Source organism: Populus nigra, chromosome 14 (assembly GCF_951802175.1).
Source record: "Populus nigra chromosome 14, ddPopNigr1.1, whole genome shotgun sequence".
Classification (NCBI taxonomy): Eukaryota; Viridiplantae; Streptophyta; class Magnoliopsida; order Malpighiales; family Salicaceae; genus Populus; species Populus nigra.
In genome coordinates this window covers 490,975-509,256 of record NC_084865.1, presented here as the reverse complement: position 1 = coordinate 509,256, position 18,282 = coordinate 490,975, and the positions used below count along the sequence as shown (strand labels likewise).

The window sequence follows — 18,282 nt, the reverse complement described above, 5'->3', positions numbered from 1 at the left end:
AATGTAAAATGGCCTGAGAATAAAAGCTTCCACAAGTAGTCAGTCCTCTAGGGTTTTGAGTCCCACCCCTATAAAATCATATGTGATCACCTCTACAAGACAACCTCCTTTCTTTCCCCTCCTCGCAGAAACCAGATCTGCTTAACTGGGTGTCATTCACTCTGTTCTCTCTTCTTTTTTCTCTTTTGGTTAATAAAGATGAAGATGATGAAAGTAATTTATGTGAGTGATGATCAACTTCATATGATCAATAAATACTTACTTAATCGCTACGTTCTTTCTGATTCATATGTTTTCTAACTGGCTTCGAGCTGCTTTTCTTCTCTTTATTTTTTTTTTTTGGTGGGTTTTGGTTCTTCTTGAGTTTATTACCTCAATCACCAACAAAAGAGATGATGAAATCAGAAAATCTTAGGACACCTTCTGACACTGTACGATGTTGTGCTGTGTATGAGAAAGATTTTCGTTTCTGATCATTTTATGATTTATAATCTTTGGAATATTTATGATTTATCATCTGCTACCCTTTAAAAACGAGAAACTATAAATTATTTGTTTTGCCACACCATATCAGAGACAAGAGCTTGAAAAGAGCCTGAAAAGGCAATTAGCAAATGTTTTCTGTTAAAAGTATGCTGATTTAACTCCAATGTTAGGCTAATCTGAACTGTCCATGGCCAGCAAATTTACTAAGATGAGAAGCATTGCACTGAAATGATTTCGGATAAATAAAACTAGCTCTGCGATATGAACCGAGCCTGATACAACTTCTGCCTGTCAACTATCAGGCTCACTAATGCCAGTCCGATTTCTTAAGACTAATGCTCCTTCTCGAGCTCAAAAGTGGGAACTAACCCTTGTCCCATTTATCTTCTCGCTTCCTCTCAAATTTGCTAGAATCTCTGTACAGTTCAATTGCCTCAAAGCCTCGGCGAGTATATCAACCATTTAAACGAGGATGTCTGAAAGAGCCCATGTATTAGTCGATAAGAGAAGAGAATTTCTTTTTTTTTTTTGTTTCTTTGTTTCCATCTTCCCCTCAAATAAAGACTTGGATCGCAACTTGGTTCCCGAATCTATTCAAATTACAAGAAATATCACAAAGCAATAAAATATTAGTTATTCATTTTATTTTCCGTAACAAAGTCATGAATTATTTCTTGCCTGTAAGATAATATTTTGGGCTGAAAAACATTATTTTTTGCCGATTGAAATTAAGAATTATTTCTTCCGGCCATGGATTTAAGCACCTGAAGAATCTTTTCCATAATCGTTTTATGCAAAACTGAATAGTTTTTTCAGCTAGAAAATATTTAGACTTATAGCTAAAAATAGAGTTTTATTGATATTGTATAATGTAATTAAAATAATCAAATGAAATTAATTTAATTTAAATACAAAGAGATTATATATAGGTTAAATAAATAAAACTAAAAGAAAAATGTAAAAATTATCCTACCATTAATAAATAATAAAACAAAATAACTCTATATTTCTTAATGTTTTTCATTAAACTCACTAGAAAATAAAAATGAAAAATAAAATGTGATTTGATAAAAAAAATTTGTAATCTATAAACAAAAATAAACAAAAAACAAAGTTTGTAATGATTATTAGAATTTACATTTTCTAATACTTCAGCTAATGAAGAATAAACTATTGGCACTCCAACAATAAACTATTTTAGTGTCAATTGTCATGCTTGAGATTATGAAAAGTAAAATAGTAATCAATATATTTAATTTACTAATGAAAAATCAAGTTTTTTTCATATGAGTGGGATGAAAAATAGAATTATGATTTTCATAATATATACGAGTGGGATGAAAAAGAGAAACTCTTATATTTACAAGTAATTAAACAATTTTTTTAATAGTAGATATTATAACACGATATTTTATTTCGGTTGAAAATTGAGAAACAATATATTATTTTTTATTCTTCCAATAAATAAGATAATCACTCAAAAAAACACAGAAACTAGTAACAAACTTACGATGTGTGAGATCATTATCATGATCAGCAATTCAGCATCAGAATATGCATATAGCTTCAAGAAAGAGATGGATGTAAGTAAAAAACTGTACCTCGAAGATATCACGAAATACAAAGAATATTTGCTCAATTAACAGTAATAAAAGAAACAATAAACTAATTAACAACATGTTTGTTGTGCTAGACTTTCAAATTTAATATATATTTAGTATGCGTGCTAGAATCTTTATTTTTTTTTCTATTATGAATTATGATTTTATATATTTATAATTTTAAACTTATATAAACTCTATTTTTTTCTTGAATAATTTTCATTTAACATGTCTTTGTAATTCTAATGAAAAACTAAACAATTTATTCTAATTATTTTGAAGTGCACACAAAACCCAAAACTTAGATAGTGTTTTTAGGAGTTTCTTTGACACTCTAAGCTTGTATCATCATGTATTCTAAAACCATAGATAACAAACACGTTGACTGCATCACTTTTTGCATGAACACTCCATTGTAGATTCAAAGCTATATAAATTATCTTCAATTATCTCTTTTAAACACACACGTATATATTCTTCATGGCTTCATTCCCGGCCCTTTAACCTAAGTCTATCTATCAACCACAAGCAGTCAATCTATCAGCCACAAAAAAAGAATTAGATTTTTATGAGATTTTCGTGAACGTCGTCGTTACTGAACCACATGTCATGGACTGAAACAGACACGTCCCACTTCTTTTTTCCTTTTGTAAGTCAGCATTTGGACTTGTATTTTTCGTAAAACTACAACAAAGGGACTGTGTAAAGGGAGGTAGTTGATCATTAACATCAGGGGCAAACTTGATTTTCAACCCAGGATAACCTTTTTTTGCTCAATAATTAGCAGGCCAACCGTTACTTATCTGCTTCTTTGTTCTCCTTACGTCTCAGTTCTCATTGAATTTGAGCTTGTTGTTGATGGTGTGATGGGAAAAGATGATGATGCTTGTGAAATTAACTTGTGGGTGATGATCTAACTCTACTTGCTACGTCCTTAATTTTCTCCACTTGGTATCTTTGATTTTTCTTTCTTAAAGAACTTGTTTGCTGTGTGTTTGCATCAATCAAGATGATGAATCAAGAAAATCTTAGGACACTTCTGACACAGTACGAGAGGTTGCTGTGTGTGAGAAGGATTCCCGATTCTGATATGATTGATGAATGATTGTTAATCAATATATAATATAATAGATAGATTTATAGATTCAAGATTTTGTGTTTAAAAGAATCTGTTTTTATTTATTTATTATTATTATTATTTTGGTTTGATTTCATCCGGTGAAATTTAAGTTACATACTTCCCAACAGAGCTCCAATACTGCAGCTAATGAAGATGGAGTGCCTTGGAATCATGGAACAAAAATAGTTTATGGTTTTTTTTTTTTTTGGATAAATCCAAGCTTCAATTTTGGATGAAAAAATAAGATATAATAGTAACCTAAAATAATAAAATGAAAATCAGCCTTTGGTATTGCACTTGCATCAATATTTTTCTTGCATCTTTCTTAATAATAAGAGTATTCTTGAATCCATTTTGTATTAAAAATAAACTCTCTTCAAATTATGTCTCGAGTAAACCATTTATATATTTTTTTCTCCAAATCTTGATTTAAGCATATATATACAATTGAAGTGACAATTGATGTGCTTATAAAAATTTATTTCAGTAGAATTTTGAGACATTTTGTGTTTTGGTTAATGTTAAATAATAAAAGTAGATTGGTGACCCGCTTTATCATAAGCCGACCTAATTTTTTTATAACACGAAGAAAAGATGATCCAGTGATGATAACATTTAAAAGAAAAAAGGTTTAAGACACGGGTCATTGATATAAGTGGATTCAATAAGATCGATTAATTTTATAATATGATTTTAAAAAAAACATTTGTAGTAAATAAGAGCAAATAAAAACAATCTGGCAATAATTAACAATAGTAAATAGGCTTCTAAAATTATACTTGGAAAAAGAAAAAAGAAAAGTCCATTAGAACTCACCATTACTCCGTCATAGATACGACCCCATCACCACAAAAAGCTTACCAAGATGGTTCTAATACTATTGTGAAATATTGTTGGATGAAACCAAAAAAGACCACACATGCCATCAGAGATACAACCCAAAAAACAAACTAAATAAAATATCATATAAAGTGAGCATTTCATGATTATATTTAATCAATTAATTTAATTTAATTCAAAAATAAAATAAAACTTCTTTTCAAAAAGATAAATTTATCAAAAAATAATAAATAAAAAGACCCTAGATAATCTTATTTATTTTCAATTTAGTGAAAAATCAAATAGAAAACAAATAAAAAAATTATAAAGCCTAGTTTTCAATTAAATAAATGTTGAATGATAAAACTATAAAACATGAGCTTAAAAGAAGTAAAAAATACAAAACAAAACAAGCAAACCCAAGAGAATCTTCTAAATTTGAGTTAATCTTCCAAACTCACAACCTATGAAATCCTAGACCCGGACTCAATGAAGAAGTTTAATTCTCAACCAATTTATTGTTGAATGATGAAATTAAAAAAAATATTAATTTGAAAATTTTATCAAAGTAAAAAAATAACAATTAAAAGAAGGAGAATTCAATCTAATATATAGGAAAAAAACTAAAAGATGATGAAATTGTAAAAAAAATAAGTTAAAAACCATCTTAAATAAAATACATAATAATCAAATAATATGAACCAAATTTGATACATGAAAAAAATTAAAGGAGGATAAAATTAAAATAATAAATTTATAAATTAGTTCAAATAAAATAAATAATAATAAAAAAGAGGATCAAATCTAAAGGAAAAACGAATAAAATGGTTGCTTTGAACATTTAAAGGATCAAGCATGAAAATAGAGGAGCAGAGAGAAAAAAAAAAATATTGTCAACACGAAACTAGAGGTCTATTGGCCTCATGTGCTATCAATAGAAGAAAGAGCAGCCGAGACAATTTGAATGCTATCCCAAAACTAGAGGTCTATTGGCCTCATGTGCTGTCAATAGAAGAAAGAGCAGCCGAGACAATTTGAATGCTATCCCAAAAGCCATTGTTTGTCCACCGCAAGCCCCCTCATGTGCAACCTGAAGGGTGCGGGTATGTCCTACTCATTTGTTTTTTAAATAATATTCTATATTTCTTAAAATACTAAATTATCTCTTAATCAACTTGATTATAATTAAAACGATGAAAAAAATCCCTAGATGCCAGTTTAGAAATTTTTTTTTTAATGGTAAATGAGTTATTTTACCATGCTTCAAAAACTAAAAATACAAAAAAGCCTATAAATGACAACTTTTAAAGGTAATTAAGTTATTTTATTATACTGATAAAATATAAAAAGACCATCTTGCCCCTGCCCAATTAAAAAATGACCAATGGCCATAAGGAAAAGACTATATTACCGTCAAGAGAAAAATTAATAATTATTTTACTATTTCAATCCTCAATAATTTATGGCTAAATATACAGTGAAAAACTCAGCGCCTATATATTTGTTTAAACATACAAATCTCAAAGAAATAAAGACATGTTGTTTTGAACAGATAAAAACATAAAATAAATTTTTTTATAATATAATTTTTAAATTTTAAATTTTAAAAACAGAAATAACAAATAGCCACATATTTTCTATTACATTATCTCTCTTTTATACCAAAACAATAATCGACTACCTAAATAATAACGCTGAGAATAAACATTACTTACTATCTCTAGTAGCAGCAGAAGGATATTAATTTATTTTATTTTATTTTTATCTCTTTTCAAAATAATAATAAATAAAAAAACCTATAAGAGGCGTATTAATAAATTCTGGTATATATTCCCACTATAATCTATCCGAATATTGCAATATGCTTAGAAGAAGCCATTAATGTAACTTTGCATAAACTTAAATTCTCTCTGTGAATTAACACCTTCTTCTCTCCAAACAAAAATCAAAATCAAATAATTCAAATCATCTAGGTGGTGGAATAATAGTAAAAATTTAGGATTAAAAAATTTATTTTCTTTTTAGTTTCAAATTTAAATCATGTGGTTGTTCATATGATAATCACTAGAGACTTACATGATCGTTAACTTCAGAACCCATAAAATTAATAAAAATACACACAAACTAATCTAGACATTCACTTCAAACTAAAAAAAAATCATGCAATTCAGATGGTTGAGGACCGCTGAAGAAGTGGCAGCAATAACATCCCTCTCCTTATGCCTCACTGGTGAGTTTTCTTTCTACTGTTTAATTTCACTGCGAAAACGACCTGTCATTCTTTGAAAAAAGCGATCTTGTCGTTCATGCATTCATCCTCATTAATCTGTTATGCTCGTGTGTCAAGTGCATAGTTTTGAAACCGATCTGGTTATCGAGCTGATCAAATGATCGAGTCACGGATCTTTATTTACTCTCTTTGTCAAACTCCATTCATATTTATGACTGTCTTTTCTCTTCGACACTGTCTTTTCTTGGCTATGTTATTCATCACAGAACCATTAGTCTCTCTCAAGAAAAAAAGGACTGGTATTAGACCAAGAAAGGCCATGGGCTGTGTAGGGAAAGTATTCAGTAAGTTCATCACCAACACCAGGAGGGTTAGAGAAGCTCAAAATGGAAAGTGGCTATGTGGGAAAAGGAGATATCGCTGGCCATAGAAGATTCACTGGGCAGAGATACTCTAGCAAGCTCCCTAAGCCTGAACAACCAACGAGGAAATATAATGGTGGTCGTGCTGGTAATGGTGAAGAGAGGCAATTGAGTGACACAGGCCAAAACGACGTCGTTTAATGACTGCCAATATTAAAAAGAAAATTTGACCGGGTCTCACCCGGGTTGACCGGGTGGACCGGGTCCCGGCGGGCCGACCGGGTTTTAAAACACTGTGAAGTGTATGAAGCCCCTCTTTTTTTTATTTGAACCTGCAGGACCACCGAGAGTGTGTTTCGTTCTCGCTCCTCCAGCCCTGCACATAACCTGTTTGATTAATTGCCTGATTTAAAGCTGCAATGCAAACTTTGCTCTTTTTTCCTTCGTTCTTCTTATAGAATTAAGTCTCTGAGTTCTAAAGATATATTTTATCAAATGTTGGCATTTGGAACGATAAAGACTACAGTTTTATCATTCAAAGTTTGAATCTTTTTTCTTCAAGAACTTCGCTTTCTTGATATTAAGAAAATTTAAATTTGACCCAGATGAATAATTTTACTAATCTTGATGTCTTGGTGTTGTTTTCCTTATTATGATACAGGTACTGAAACTCCCATCTTCAAAAATTGAAGGATCTAGGCAGTTAAAGTGTAAAGCTTCAAAAATGGAGCTTACTATAACTCAACCTGATGATTGGCATCTTCATTTACGTGATGGTGAACTTCTTCAAGCTGTTGTCCCTCACAGGTTATTGTTTTTTTTCTAATTAAAAAGCACAGCTCTTTTGCTTTGGTTAATTTGATTTTTTTTATTGGTTCTGGCTTGATTTTTATGATATGTTGTTATGCAGTGCTAGTTTTTTTGGGAGGGCGATTGTGATGCCAAATTTGAAGCCTCCTATTACTTCAACTGCTGCTGCTGTTGCTTACCGTGAATCTATCTTGAAAGCATTGCCTGCCGATAGTGATTTTAGTCCATTGATGACACTTTATTTGACAGATACTACAAGCCCTCGTGAGATCAAGCTTGCAAGTAGGTTTATTTTGATTGCATTTGCAAATTTAGTAGAATGTGGTTGTAGACTTAGCAAATACTAGCTCTATAGAATAGGATGAACTTGTCGAGAAATTATTTAGAAAAATGTTGATTGATTGTAATAAATCCATTTGATTTTTTTTACAGTCATATAAGCAGGGGTTTTCTATATATATAATTAAAATATGTTGGTTTCTTCGCTTTTAGGCTCTAATGGTTACAGTGTGGATTTTGTTGTTTCATTGATAATGCTCTGATTATATTGACAGGAGAAAGTGGAGTAGTTTTTGCTGTGAAGTTGTATCCTGCTGGGGCTACAACAAATTCTCAAGATGGTGTTACTGATCTTTTTGGAAAATGTCTACCTGTGCTAGAGGAGATGGCTGAGCAGAATATGCCCTTACTGGTAATTTTATCATATTGACTTGTGGCCATGTTATTAGTACGTTCTCTTTTCTTTTTTTTCTTTTTTTTTCCTTTCTGCTAACATGACCATTGGACGAGATTTAAAGTTAATAAACTTAATCTTTTGTTTCATGCTTAGTGATTGCATGGCTATGCTTGGCACTTTTTTGAGATGTAGCTTAAGATTCGATACTAAAAAAATGATTTTAGCTTATTATTTTTTTTTGTGATTTTATAATTGATTTTAATGTGATTGGGCATTGTACTCACAGGTTCATGGAGAAGTTACAGATCCCAATGTTGATGTGTTTGATCGTGAAAAAGTCTTCATTGACACTATTTTACAGCCTTTAATCCAAAGGCTTCCACAGCTAAAGGTTGTAATGGAGCATATCACTACAATGGAAGCTGTTAGGTTTGTCGAGTCTTGTAGTTATGGTATGCTTGCTCACTCACATGAATTAATTTTGCTATTCTTACCATGATTGCTGCTGACTTGTTAACACTTAGATGTAGATGATTATCTAACTTTCTATTTAATTCTTTAGGATCTGTGGCGGCAACTGTTACTCCACAGCATCTACTTCTCAATAGAAATGCTATCTTTCAAGGAGGATTGCAGCCACACAATTACTGCCTTCCAGTGCTCAAACGAGAAATTCACAGTATGTCTCCTTAAATCTTTTACATACTTTGCAATTAATTGCTCTTGGAAATGCTGAATCCCTAGGCTCCCTCGCTTGTAGTGTCAGCAAAGTTATTTTGGTTGCAGCATTATATGGTATTCCAATTAGCCTTGTAAGGTGTTTTAATGTCAATATGACAGTTCTCTTTGTGGGTATTGTTCTTCATTATTAAGGATTAATAAAGAGAAGAAAATATAAGAATTTTTTGATACTATGCATCATTGTGACTGTTTTCTCACAAGCTAATGTGGTTTTATATTACTCATCCAGGGCAGGCTATTGTTTCAGCTGTGACTAGTGGAAATAAAAAATTCTTCCTTGGAACTGACAGCGCACCGCATGAGAAACGAAGGAAAGAATGTCCTTGTGGATGTGCTGGAATTTATAATGCCCCTGTTGCTATATCACTATATGCCAAGGTTTTTGAAGAGGTAAGTTTCTGCTGTATCTATTTTTCTTAGACTGCCCTTTGGGCATCAGCTTTGTGATGTGAGGGGACAGGTCATATGTCTATTATTTGCACTGCAAATTCCTTATCTAGGCTACTAGTTCGGCTCATCTTATGATGAAATTTTGAATTTGATTGGTGAAATACTTAATGCTTGTCCGCAATTTGTATGTATGTTGCATGCTGCTGCTATTGCGCATCCATATTAATGGTTTGCCCTAAACATGCTGCGTTTATGATAACTAAATTGTTGGTAATATTGCTTCAAGGCTGGTGCACTTGACAAGCTGGAGGCATTTACAAGCTTTAATGGACCAGATTTCTATGGACTTCCAAGAAACACCTCAAAGATCAAACTGACTAGGACTCCATGGAAGGTTCCAGAGTCTTTCTCATTTTCATTTGGAGATATTGTTCCAATGTCTGCAGGTGAAACACTTGAGTGGCAGCCATCCTCCATTTGATTTACATTATGCAGTGGAAAACGTTGTTGTGTAGTTCTTGTTTTGCTTCATTTATTATCTCCACTTGTTTCTCTTGAACAAGGGATCGTAAGTTTTTTTTTCCCAAGAAGTTGACAGCCTTGCACCATTCTGCATATGCGATGGATCGGGTTATAGATTATTAACTACCGCAATTTTTATTTTCTATGTAATAATTAGAAACCAATTTAAATGTTCTTTTAAAGTTTGTTACGAACATTGGACTTAGCCTAGTTTGAAGTTTTGCTCCCATCTGCCTATTATTCTTGTATCAGTGGCTCTACCACAAGCCCTGACCTGAAGTTAACCAAGCCAACGATCTCTTTTCACTACATTCTTGTTTTCGATGATTTCTTGCATATGCGATATATCGGGTGTGTTTAGTATTGTGGTAGCTCTTGTGGTTGTGGTTGTGGTTTTAAAAAAGTTGTTTTATAAAAAATACTTTTAGTTGAGGTTGGTTTGAAAAAATAGATGTTTGGTTAAAACTGTGGTTGAAATTAAGGTTGAACAAAAAATAGTTTAATTTATTTGGTTAAGATTGCTTTTGAAATTGAGGTTATAAAATAATTTAAAAATATATATATATATATATATATATATATATATATATTGATGGTTTTTAATTTAAATATTGTAGATTTAACTATTGCTATTACATCATGAAATAAATAATACTTTATATAAAATATTTTTTATTGTTCCATTAAACTATCCACAATTCCATCATGTATGAAATATATCCAACAAGGACTACAGTTTTCATAAATTTCTTAAGAGCGCAACATTAGGTAAAATATAATCAGGAATAAAATTGAGATTATGATCAAATTCTGTAAATGCGACGTCATCAAGCGATCTCTGTCTAATTTATATAGTCATTGAATAATATTTAACACTAGTTTTTCGAATAAAATATAATTAAAAATATTTTTTTATATTTTGTTGGGTCGGACCCGGTTCAATGTATTTTTAGCTTTGAACTAGACCGGTCCGACTGGACTGTTCATTGAAGAAAATGGATGAATAGTGAAGTCATGCTCCACTATTCATTCATTTTCTAATCACAAGAAGCAGTAAAGAGCTGCTTCTTGTAACCTGTGGTTGCGCCACAGTTAATGGTGGGATCCACCACTAAAAAATTATGGTAGGAGCATTATCAAACGTTAAAAATTGTGGCTGTGGGTGAATCTCATCCGCAGCCACACACCTTAATAAATGACTGTGATATCTGCACATAAAGTAGGATGCTTTATTAACATTGTGTTTAAGATTGTGGTTGGATAATTTTTTGAAAAAAAAATGAATTTTTTAAACTTTAAATTATTATTATTATTTATTTTTAAATTGTTTTGATAGGTTAATATCAAAAATATTTTGAAAAACAATCTTTATTATCCCACTGAGAATTCACGAGTTTTTGATCAAGAAAGCAACGGAGTTGAAAATAAGGAAAACTACAAACTATTACCATTGGTTTTTGAATAAGCCATCTATTCAAAGTCAAATAATGGTTTGCAGATCACATGGAGTAAGCTAAATGCTGCCAAGAAATTTCCTGAAGTGTTCTTCCTCTAACTTATTGAGTTGGGCTAAATGATTTGACCGTTCCACTAAACAATGTTAAACTTTGTTCAATGAAGAACATAACTAAAAACCCTGATGGAGATTTTGCTGCTAGGGTGGTTGTAAGCAAACAAATTACAAGGGTTCATACCCGGTCCGACCGCAGAAGTTGGATCGAACCGAGAAGCTGCTTCGATTATCTGTTAGTTCCAGGCTTTCAGCTAATGCATTCCACTCCTCTAGATAGAACATATGTCTTAGCATAATTTTTTCTGCCAAGATCAAACAAGAATGCTCGAGTAAATAAAAAGGCATTAAATACCAATGAAAGGTATGCACCTACTTCCCGGAGAAGCAAGCAAAATCCTGCGCCGTCCTCTCTTTTCTGTCGAGGTAGAGCTTAACGGTGCAAGCCATTTGTTGCTGCATGTGGAATGGATCTCCAAGGTACTGGTCTGGTGAGGAGTGGACAGAGAAGACTTTCAGCAGAACCAATTGTTAATTTATTGGAGAGATTGATGATAGTAAATCCTCCTCGTTAGTTAAAGAAACTAAAACATATATTAGTTTATTCAAGAAAAATCCCAACTTAATTCAATTATTAGTTTCTTTACAGGCCAAAGTCTTAGCTTTACAACTCATATTTTAAACCCTTGACATAATAAAATAAATAAATAAATAAATAAACAAACCATGTGATTAGCATTACTAAGTAAACAAGGAGAAATGCTAATTTTATAGAATATTCTTCTTGAAAAATCCCATGTATTTTTTTTTATAATATAGTTGAGATTTTTTTAGGAAACAATTTCTTTCCTGATGTGGATGCACCATGGTAAGGAATCAAGTCTATCTACAAAACAAGTTCTCTATTTATGAGAAAGACTGGCTCTAAATTTATTTATTTATTTATTTTCTCAGTTAAATGTGAAGAGAAAATATCCCTCTTTTTTTTTTTTTTGAAAAAGTTTTAAGTCAGCTAGCAGATGAAATTCTTTTCCACTTGGTTTTTAGAGATTTGAAATTAATTCCAATCTTCTTGTAAATTCTTATTGATGGAGACCTTCTCAGATTGCCTTGAAACTTTCTTGCCCTACCAATGGTCCACTCGAAGTAAAACACACGACTTTTCCAGCATGCCTAATATTAGCTACTCAATTATATATATATATAAAAAAAAACAAATACTGAATAATTTTTTAAATAATTTAATTCTATAAAATACTGAATAATCAGGTAAAAACAATACACTTGAAACAAATGTAATTTTCTCAATGATTTTTTTATAAATATTTCTGTCTATTCAAATATTTTTTATGTGATTTTATTTTCTAATTAAAAATAATAATTGAATAGAGACTTATTGAAAGGACGAGACACTAGTATTAATTAAACTACAATTTACTTGAATTTATGGTTTTTATTTTATTAACCTAACATCAAGCTTCCAACACAAATACTTGAGAGAAATATCCAACAATCATAATTTTTTTACAAAAAATCTCTTTGAAATTAGCTTTAGTTTTACGTATGATGATCATGCATAAACAAACGTGATTTTATATTATATGGTAAGTTTTTAGGGTTTTTATATTTATTAAGAAATTTAGTATTTATTGTAAAAATAGGTTTAAATATATTTAACAAAAAAGTATGTAAATCAACATTATCAAAGAGATAAATTTAATTTTTATTTGTTTTAAGTCAAGATAATAAAATAAAAAAAAAGTCAAGAAAGAATCCAAGTCCCACACGTGTGAATTTCTCTGTTAATGTTAACATTAACAGAGACAGATAAACAAAAGCAAAGACAGCAACAAAAAGCATAGTACACTTACCATTTCCTTCTCTCTAGAACTTTTTATAATAAAAAGAAAGCATTTTTATTAGATCTGATTTTGATTTTGACCATAACAGAAACCCAAAAGACAGGCACTTTCAGCTACAAATTTCAGATATGGACGGTGGAGGTACGGCGGATACAGAGATGTCGGATGCCCCGCAACAAGAGCAGGCTCCACCACAACCTATGGGAGGAGGAGGAGGAGGAGGAGGAGGTGGAGGGATGGAGAATATACCGGCAACGTTGAGTCATGGAGGGAGGTTTATACAATATAATATATTTGGAAATATATTTGAAGTTACTGCTAAGTATAAACCTCCTATTATGCCTATTGGTAAAGGGGCTTATGGCATCGTCTGGTAACTAATCTTTCTCTTTAAAGAAGATCCCACTTTGTTTTTTCATATATATTTGTGTTTTCTTGGTTTGGTTTTGGATAGGTTGAAGTTTTTGTTTATTAATTAATGGATAAAACCCACTTTTTTCCTTATAAAAGTTTTGTTTTTTTGCCGTGCTTTGAGGTGAAGTTAGGTTATATTATGCAAAATCTGTGTTTTTTGAGGTGCTTTTGTGATAATTTGTGGTTTTAAAGTTTGTTTTTGGATAAATTTGAGGTGTTGTTTGTTTATGAATTGATTCTTTGTGGGTTCTTTTAAGGAATGAATTGGAGCTTTTGTTGATTCTGTGGTGTGTTGTTGTTTGTTTGCTAGTTCGGCTTTGAATTCTGAGACAAATGAGCATGTGGCAATAAAGAAGATAGCAAATGCGTTTGATAATAAGATTGATGCAAAGAGGACACTTCGCGAGATCAAGTTGCTTCGCCACATGGATCATGAAAATGTAAGTGAGAAATTGATTAGTTTTATTGATGCTTGTTATGTTTCGCGCCAATGTGTTGTAGTTTTTAGGGTTTTTGATGAAATGATGAGAGTGAGAATTAGGTAAATTCAGTGACCAATCAATAAAAGTATCCAATTGATAATATGATTGAATTATTTTGCTTTGGTAGACATGAAGCCAGAGTGGATATTATTAGTCTAGCTTCCATTTAGAGACATAAGAGATTTCATCCCAAATAGAAACTGCGCGATGACAGTTATTATGATTATTGTATCATAATTAGTCATAGTTGGTAGCCCATTCATGGCACTCTTCTTTTAACTCGCATCTCAATGGTACTCCAATGAAAGTACATGACTGGATATTCTTAATTGGATTACTGAAAATGAAGTTAAGGCCATGACTTAGGTTGAAGCTGGCAATGATTTAGTTAAGCAATTCTCATAGATTTAATCTAAAACTATCTGAGGTGGCATCAAATGGCTTTTAACCATTGGTCTGTAAAACATAGGGTTTTAAGCAGTTTCCATCCTTTCTGTACAACTGTCCTTTTGATTATGTCGTAACGCTGACTGCATCCAATCCATAAACCCGGAAACAAAACAAAGTTTGTTCTCTTTTGTCAAGATCTTGAATAAAAATCCTTGTTCGTCACTTAATTTGAAAAATATCTATAAAGGGAAGATTTTATGGGAGAAAGAGGTAAATGTTATGACTTTGATGATATTTTATGTTACATCACTTGTATTTTTCATGCAGGTTGTGGCAATCAGGGATATAATTCCTCCACCGCAGAGGGAATCGTTTAATGATGTTTATATTGCATATGAGCTAATGGACACTGACCTGCATCAGATCATTCGCTCCAATCAAGTATTATCAGAAGAGCACTGTCAGGTTAGTATTAAATATTTGCTTTGTTTAGAGATAAGTACTGGAAGCAAAGGGAAGAAAACAACCCAAAGCTTTACGCTAGTTATCGGAATTTTCTCATCTCCTTGGTCTTAATATGGCTCCATCTAGGGCTACTATTATGGCTGATTGACAGCCCATTAAGTATTTTTCTTTCACTCAATATTCCTTTTTAAGATAAATGATTTCTGTGGTCAACATGGCCTTTTTATATTCTTTGACATATGAGAAAGGACCTGAGCTATATGAGGTCTAGTCAGCATTGAATTTCTATTGAGCCTTGCGTGACAAAAGGGTATAACGGTAGTTTGTTTGTTTGGATACAAATGTAATTTGGCAAGCTCAACTAAATACAACATCGGTATTTTTCCTTAATTTTTAGTTTATCAAACTAAGTCAAAAACCTAAGGACCAAACATATTCTTCTATTTTTGTTTTGCGCAGTATTTCCTGTATCAGATACTCCGTGGATTGAAATATATACATTCTGCAAACGTCCTGCATAGAGATTTAAAACCTAGCAATCTCCTCCTGAATGCTAATTGTGACTTGAAGATATGTGATTTTGGTCTGGCTCGTGTCACCTCGGAAACTGATTTCATGACAGAATATGTTGTTACAAGATGGTATCGAGCACCAGAGCTGCTCTTGAACTCCTCAGATTACACTGCAGCTATTGATGTGTGGTCAGTGGGTTGTGTGTTCATGGAGCTGATGGATCGAAAGCCCCTATTTCCTGGCCGAGATCATGTGCATCAGCTTCGTTTGCTTATGGAGGTAAATTAATTGTTAAATTTCTGTTGGCATGTTCCTATCTGCTGAAAAAGTTTTAGGATCACATGTGACTTGAGTTTATTGATAATCCTTCAAATGTCATGCCTTTTATCCTTTTGAAAACAAGGGGGGCAATCTCCTCTTCTTCTTCTTTTTCACAATCTTGAAAAGAATTTGGTGTAAACCATAGTTCGATAATCTTGACCTGAAAGTAAGTTATTTTGGCTGCATTTCTTAGATAGACACCTTTAAGTGGCCTTTAGTTATATCTCTCTGGTTCTTGATTATTATATGCCATTACAAATTTAGTCAAATGTGTGCAGAAACTAGTTAATATTACACATTTTCAAATAGGCATATGGATATATAGTATCCATGTGTCATCTTCTCAACACGAAGTTTTGCAATTTATGATTGATCATTTCTAATCTTTGCAGCTGATTGGCACCCCATCAGAGGCTGAGTTGGGTTTTTTGAATGAAAATGCAAAGAGATACATTCGGCAACTGCCACTTCATCGCCGTCAGTCATTCACTGAAAAGTTCCCAACTGTCCACCCGGCAGCTATTGATCTTATTGAAAAGATGTTAACTTTTGATCCCAGACAGAGGATTACTGGTGAGTCTGTTTCCTTGACCTTCAGTGTGTGTCAACACCATTGGAATTACTCGTGTTAATTTTTGTCTTATTTTTCTTGGTCTTTGGTCTGACACAAATGATTCACATTGCTTAGTTGATATGTATTCTCTTAGGAGATTGGAAATGGGATCTTGTGGTGCTTTGATTGTTATTTTATAGTCTTACACTGACTGTTTATTTAACAATTAATGTCATGAGTGACTTTGAGAATTAAAAACCCTAGTTTTACTTTCTAGCCTTTGCTTCAAATAAATTATAATTATTGGGAAATACAACCTTGCATCCGTTTGCACACCAGGCAATTTGAGTTCTCTTTGTTTTGATTGTGAAACTCATTGATACATGGTATTCAATGGAACTCCAACCTGCAATGGTTTTATTACCAATTGGTGAAGCCTCTCTCCCCCTGCACCTTTGTTCCCTTAATTCAAAGTTTCCTTGTATCTGGCAGTAGTGTATAAGCCTGTATGGTTCATCTCACTTAGATAAGTGGCAAGTCATGGTATTGAGGCATGTAAATGGGTGGAGTGGGACTTGGGGGAGGGGAGGGGAGAAAATGTCATTGCATTATTATCTGCCAAAAACTGTAAATCTCAAAGATTTTCGGGCATTAGTGCATTTGGGAGAGCAGAGATCATTTTTGTTGCTTGCAATTTTATAGGAACTAGAACATATTTTTGTGGCTTTGGATCTCAAATTGGGGGTACAGTTCTAGTTTCCGTTGGGGATTGTCAGTCTCCTGTCTTGGAAAGGAATGCTACCAGCATCCTTTGGGAAGTGGTCTAGGGCATGCGTCAACTTCACTTTTTGGATTGCCTTCTTGTTGCTAAAAATGCAACTATGCAAGTCTAAGTCTTCTGTGCAGCTATCAACTCACGCTGTGCTGACCTTTGAAAAACTGGAATTGGTTTGCTGACTTTCTTGCATGTGGGGTCGCTGATTCTATGTCACCGTTCCCCCCTGTTGAAATTCTGTGTGCACAAGTCTACAAATTATTCTTGGTCTTCAGAGAAGAAAAAAATAAACTGTGTGCCAACGTTCAGTTAGGAGAAATTTTGAAACATATAACAGATGTGATGTTTAGGTTAAGTGAATAAGAGATACATTTTATCAGGTGAATAAGAGATTCCTTTTCTGATGAGGTAAATATGCAATAATCTAGATATCACTTGGATTGATCATCCATACCAGCTGGAACTTGACTCCAATTTAAACTGGACTTTAATAGAATTACACTTCTATTATTCAATGGCTGATAATTTCATGAGTAGATAATGGTAATAGATAAAAATCTAACGGGAGGCACATGGAGACATGTTCCCTTCTTTGTCTTTCTTATATCGAGATAGTAACCAAACACTACTTAAATGCTCCTATAGCTTTTCCTTAACTGAATTTTTTTTTTTATTTGCTGAACATGATATTGTTACATTTTATGATATTACATTATTTTGATATCCTGCATACTATTTCTCGTCTTTCACATAAAATTGTTGTCTTAGATTTCTGAAATGCACTTCAAATAATATCCATTCCTCTTAATTTGTTGCAGTTGAGGAAGCACTTGCTCATCCATACCTAACATCGCTTCACGACATCAGTGATGAACCAATCTGCATGACCCCCTTCAGCTTTGACTTTGAGCAGCATGCACTGACTGAAGAACAGATGAAGGAACTTATTTATCGGGAAGCTCTTGCATTCAACCCTGAATACCAGAACTAGTGATTAATCATTGTGACTGGTCAACTTGATTTCCTTGATTTATATGTTTTCTAGTGATTTCTTTCATGGTGTAAATACGTTCCATCCAAAACCGGGTGGTTCCTGAATCGAATTATTTATTATGGACAGAATTCAGGGGAACAAAACAATTAAAATGGTGTTTGTGTCGGCTGTAGCAGTGTTCTTTCTATTGAATTGAGCCTACTTTTTTCCTGGCATTAACTTTCACATATGAAATATTATGCATCA

The 18,282-nt window shown here is 32.5% G+C and overlaps 2 protein-coding genes and 2 non-coding genes across 5 annotated transcripts; all 4 read left to right on the top strand.

Annotated features, from left to right (window-relative positions):
• Positions 1 to 196: 196 nt before the first annotated feature.
• Positions 197 to 291, top strand: LOC133673611 (small nucleolar RNA R32/R81/Z41). Its single transcript, XR_009835024.1, has one exon. It is a non-coding gene; the product is annotated as a small nucleolar RNA R32/R81/Z41 (small nucleolar RNA).
• Positions 292 to 384: 93 nt separating this feature from the next.
• On the top strand, positions 385 to 480 carry LOC133673610 (small nucleolar RNA snoR31/Z110/Z27). The gene has a single exon (XR_009835023.1). It is a non-coding gene; the product is annotated as a small nucleolar RNA snoR31/Z110/Z27 (small nucleolar RNA).
• A 5,721-nt stretch (positions 481 to 6,201) lies between these two features.
• On the top strand, positions 6,202 to 9,967 carry LOC133672678 (dihydroorotase, mitochondrial). Of its 2 annotated transcripts, none has more exons than XM_062093166.1 (8): positions 6,202 to 6,256; positions 7,280 to 7,425; positions 7,529 to 7,710; positions 7,983 to 8,119; positions 8,391 to 8,556; positions 8,667 to 8,783; positions 9,075 to 9,235; positions 9,522 to 9,967. In XM_062093166.1, exons 2-8 carry the CDS (start codon positions 7,343 to 7,345, stop codon positions 9,714 to 9,716), a joined length of 1,041 nt encoding a protein of 346 aa, XP_061949150.1. In that variant the 5' UTR covers positions 6,202 to 6,256; positions 7,280 to 7,342; the 3' UTR covers positions 9,717 to 9,967. The 2 variants fall into 2 exon arrangements, with proteins under 2 accessions (XP_061949150.1, XP_061949149.1); XM_062093165.1 differs by lacking the exon at positions 6,202 to 6,256 and adding an exon at positions 6,426 to 7,158.
• Positions 9,968 to 13,111: 3,144 nt separating this feature from the next.
• Positions 13,112 to 18,251, top strand: LOC133673177 (mitogen-activated protein kinase homolog MMK1). The gene is made up of 6 exons (XM_062093870.1): positions 13,112 to 13,502; positions 13,854 to 13,983; positions 14,743 to 14,880; positions 15,340 to 15,672; positions 16,107 to 16,287; positions 17,861 to 18,251. Exons 1-6 carry the CDS (start codon positions 13,258 to 13,260, stop codon positions 18,031 to 18,033), a joined length of 1,200 nt encoding a protein of 399 aa, XP_061949854.1. The 5' UTR covers positions 13,112 to 13,257; the 3' UTR covers positions 18,034 to 18,251.
• Positions 18,252 to 18,282: the final 31 nt, after the last annotated feature.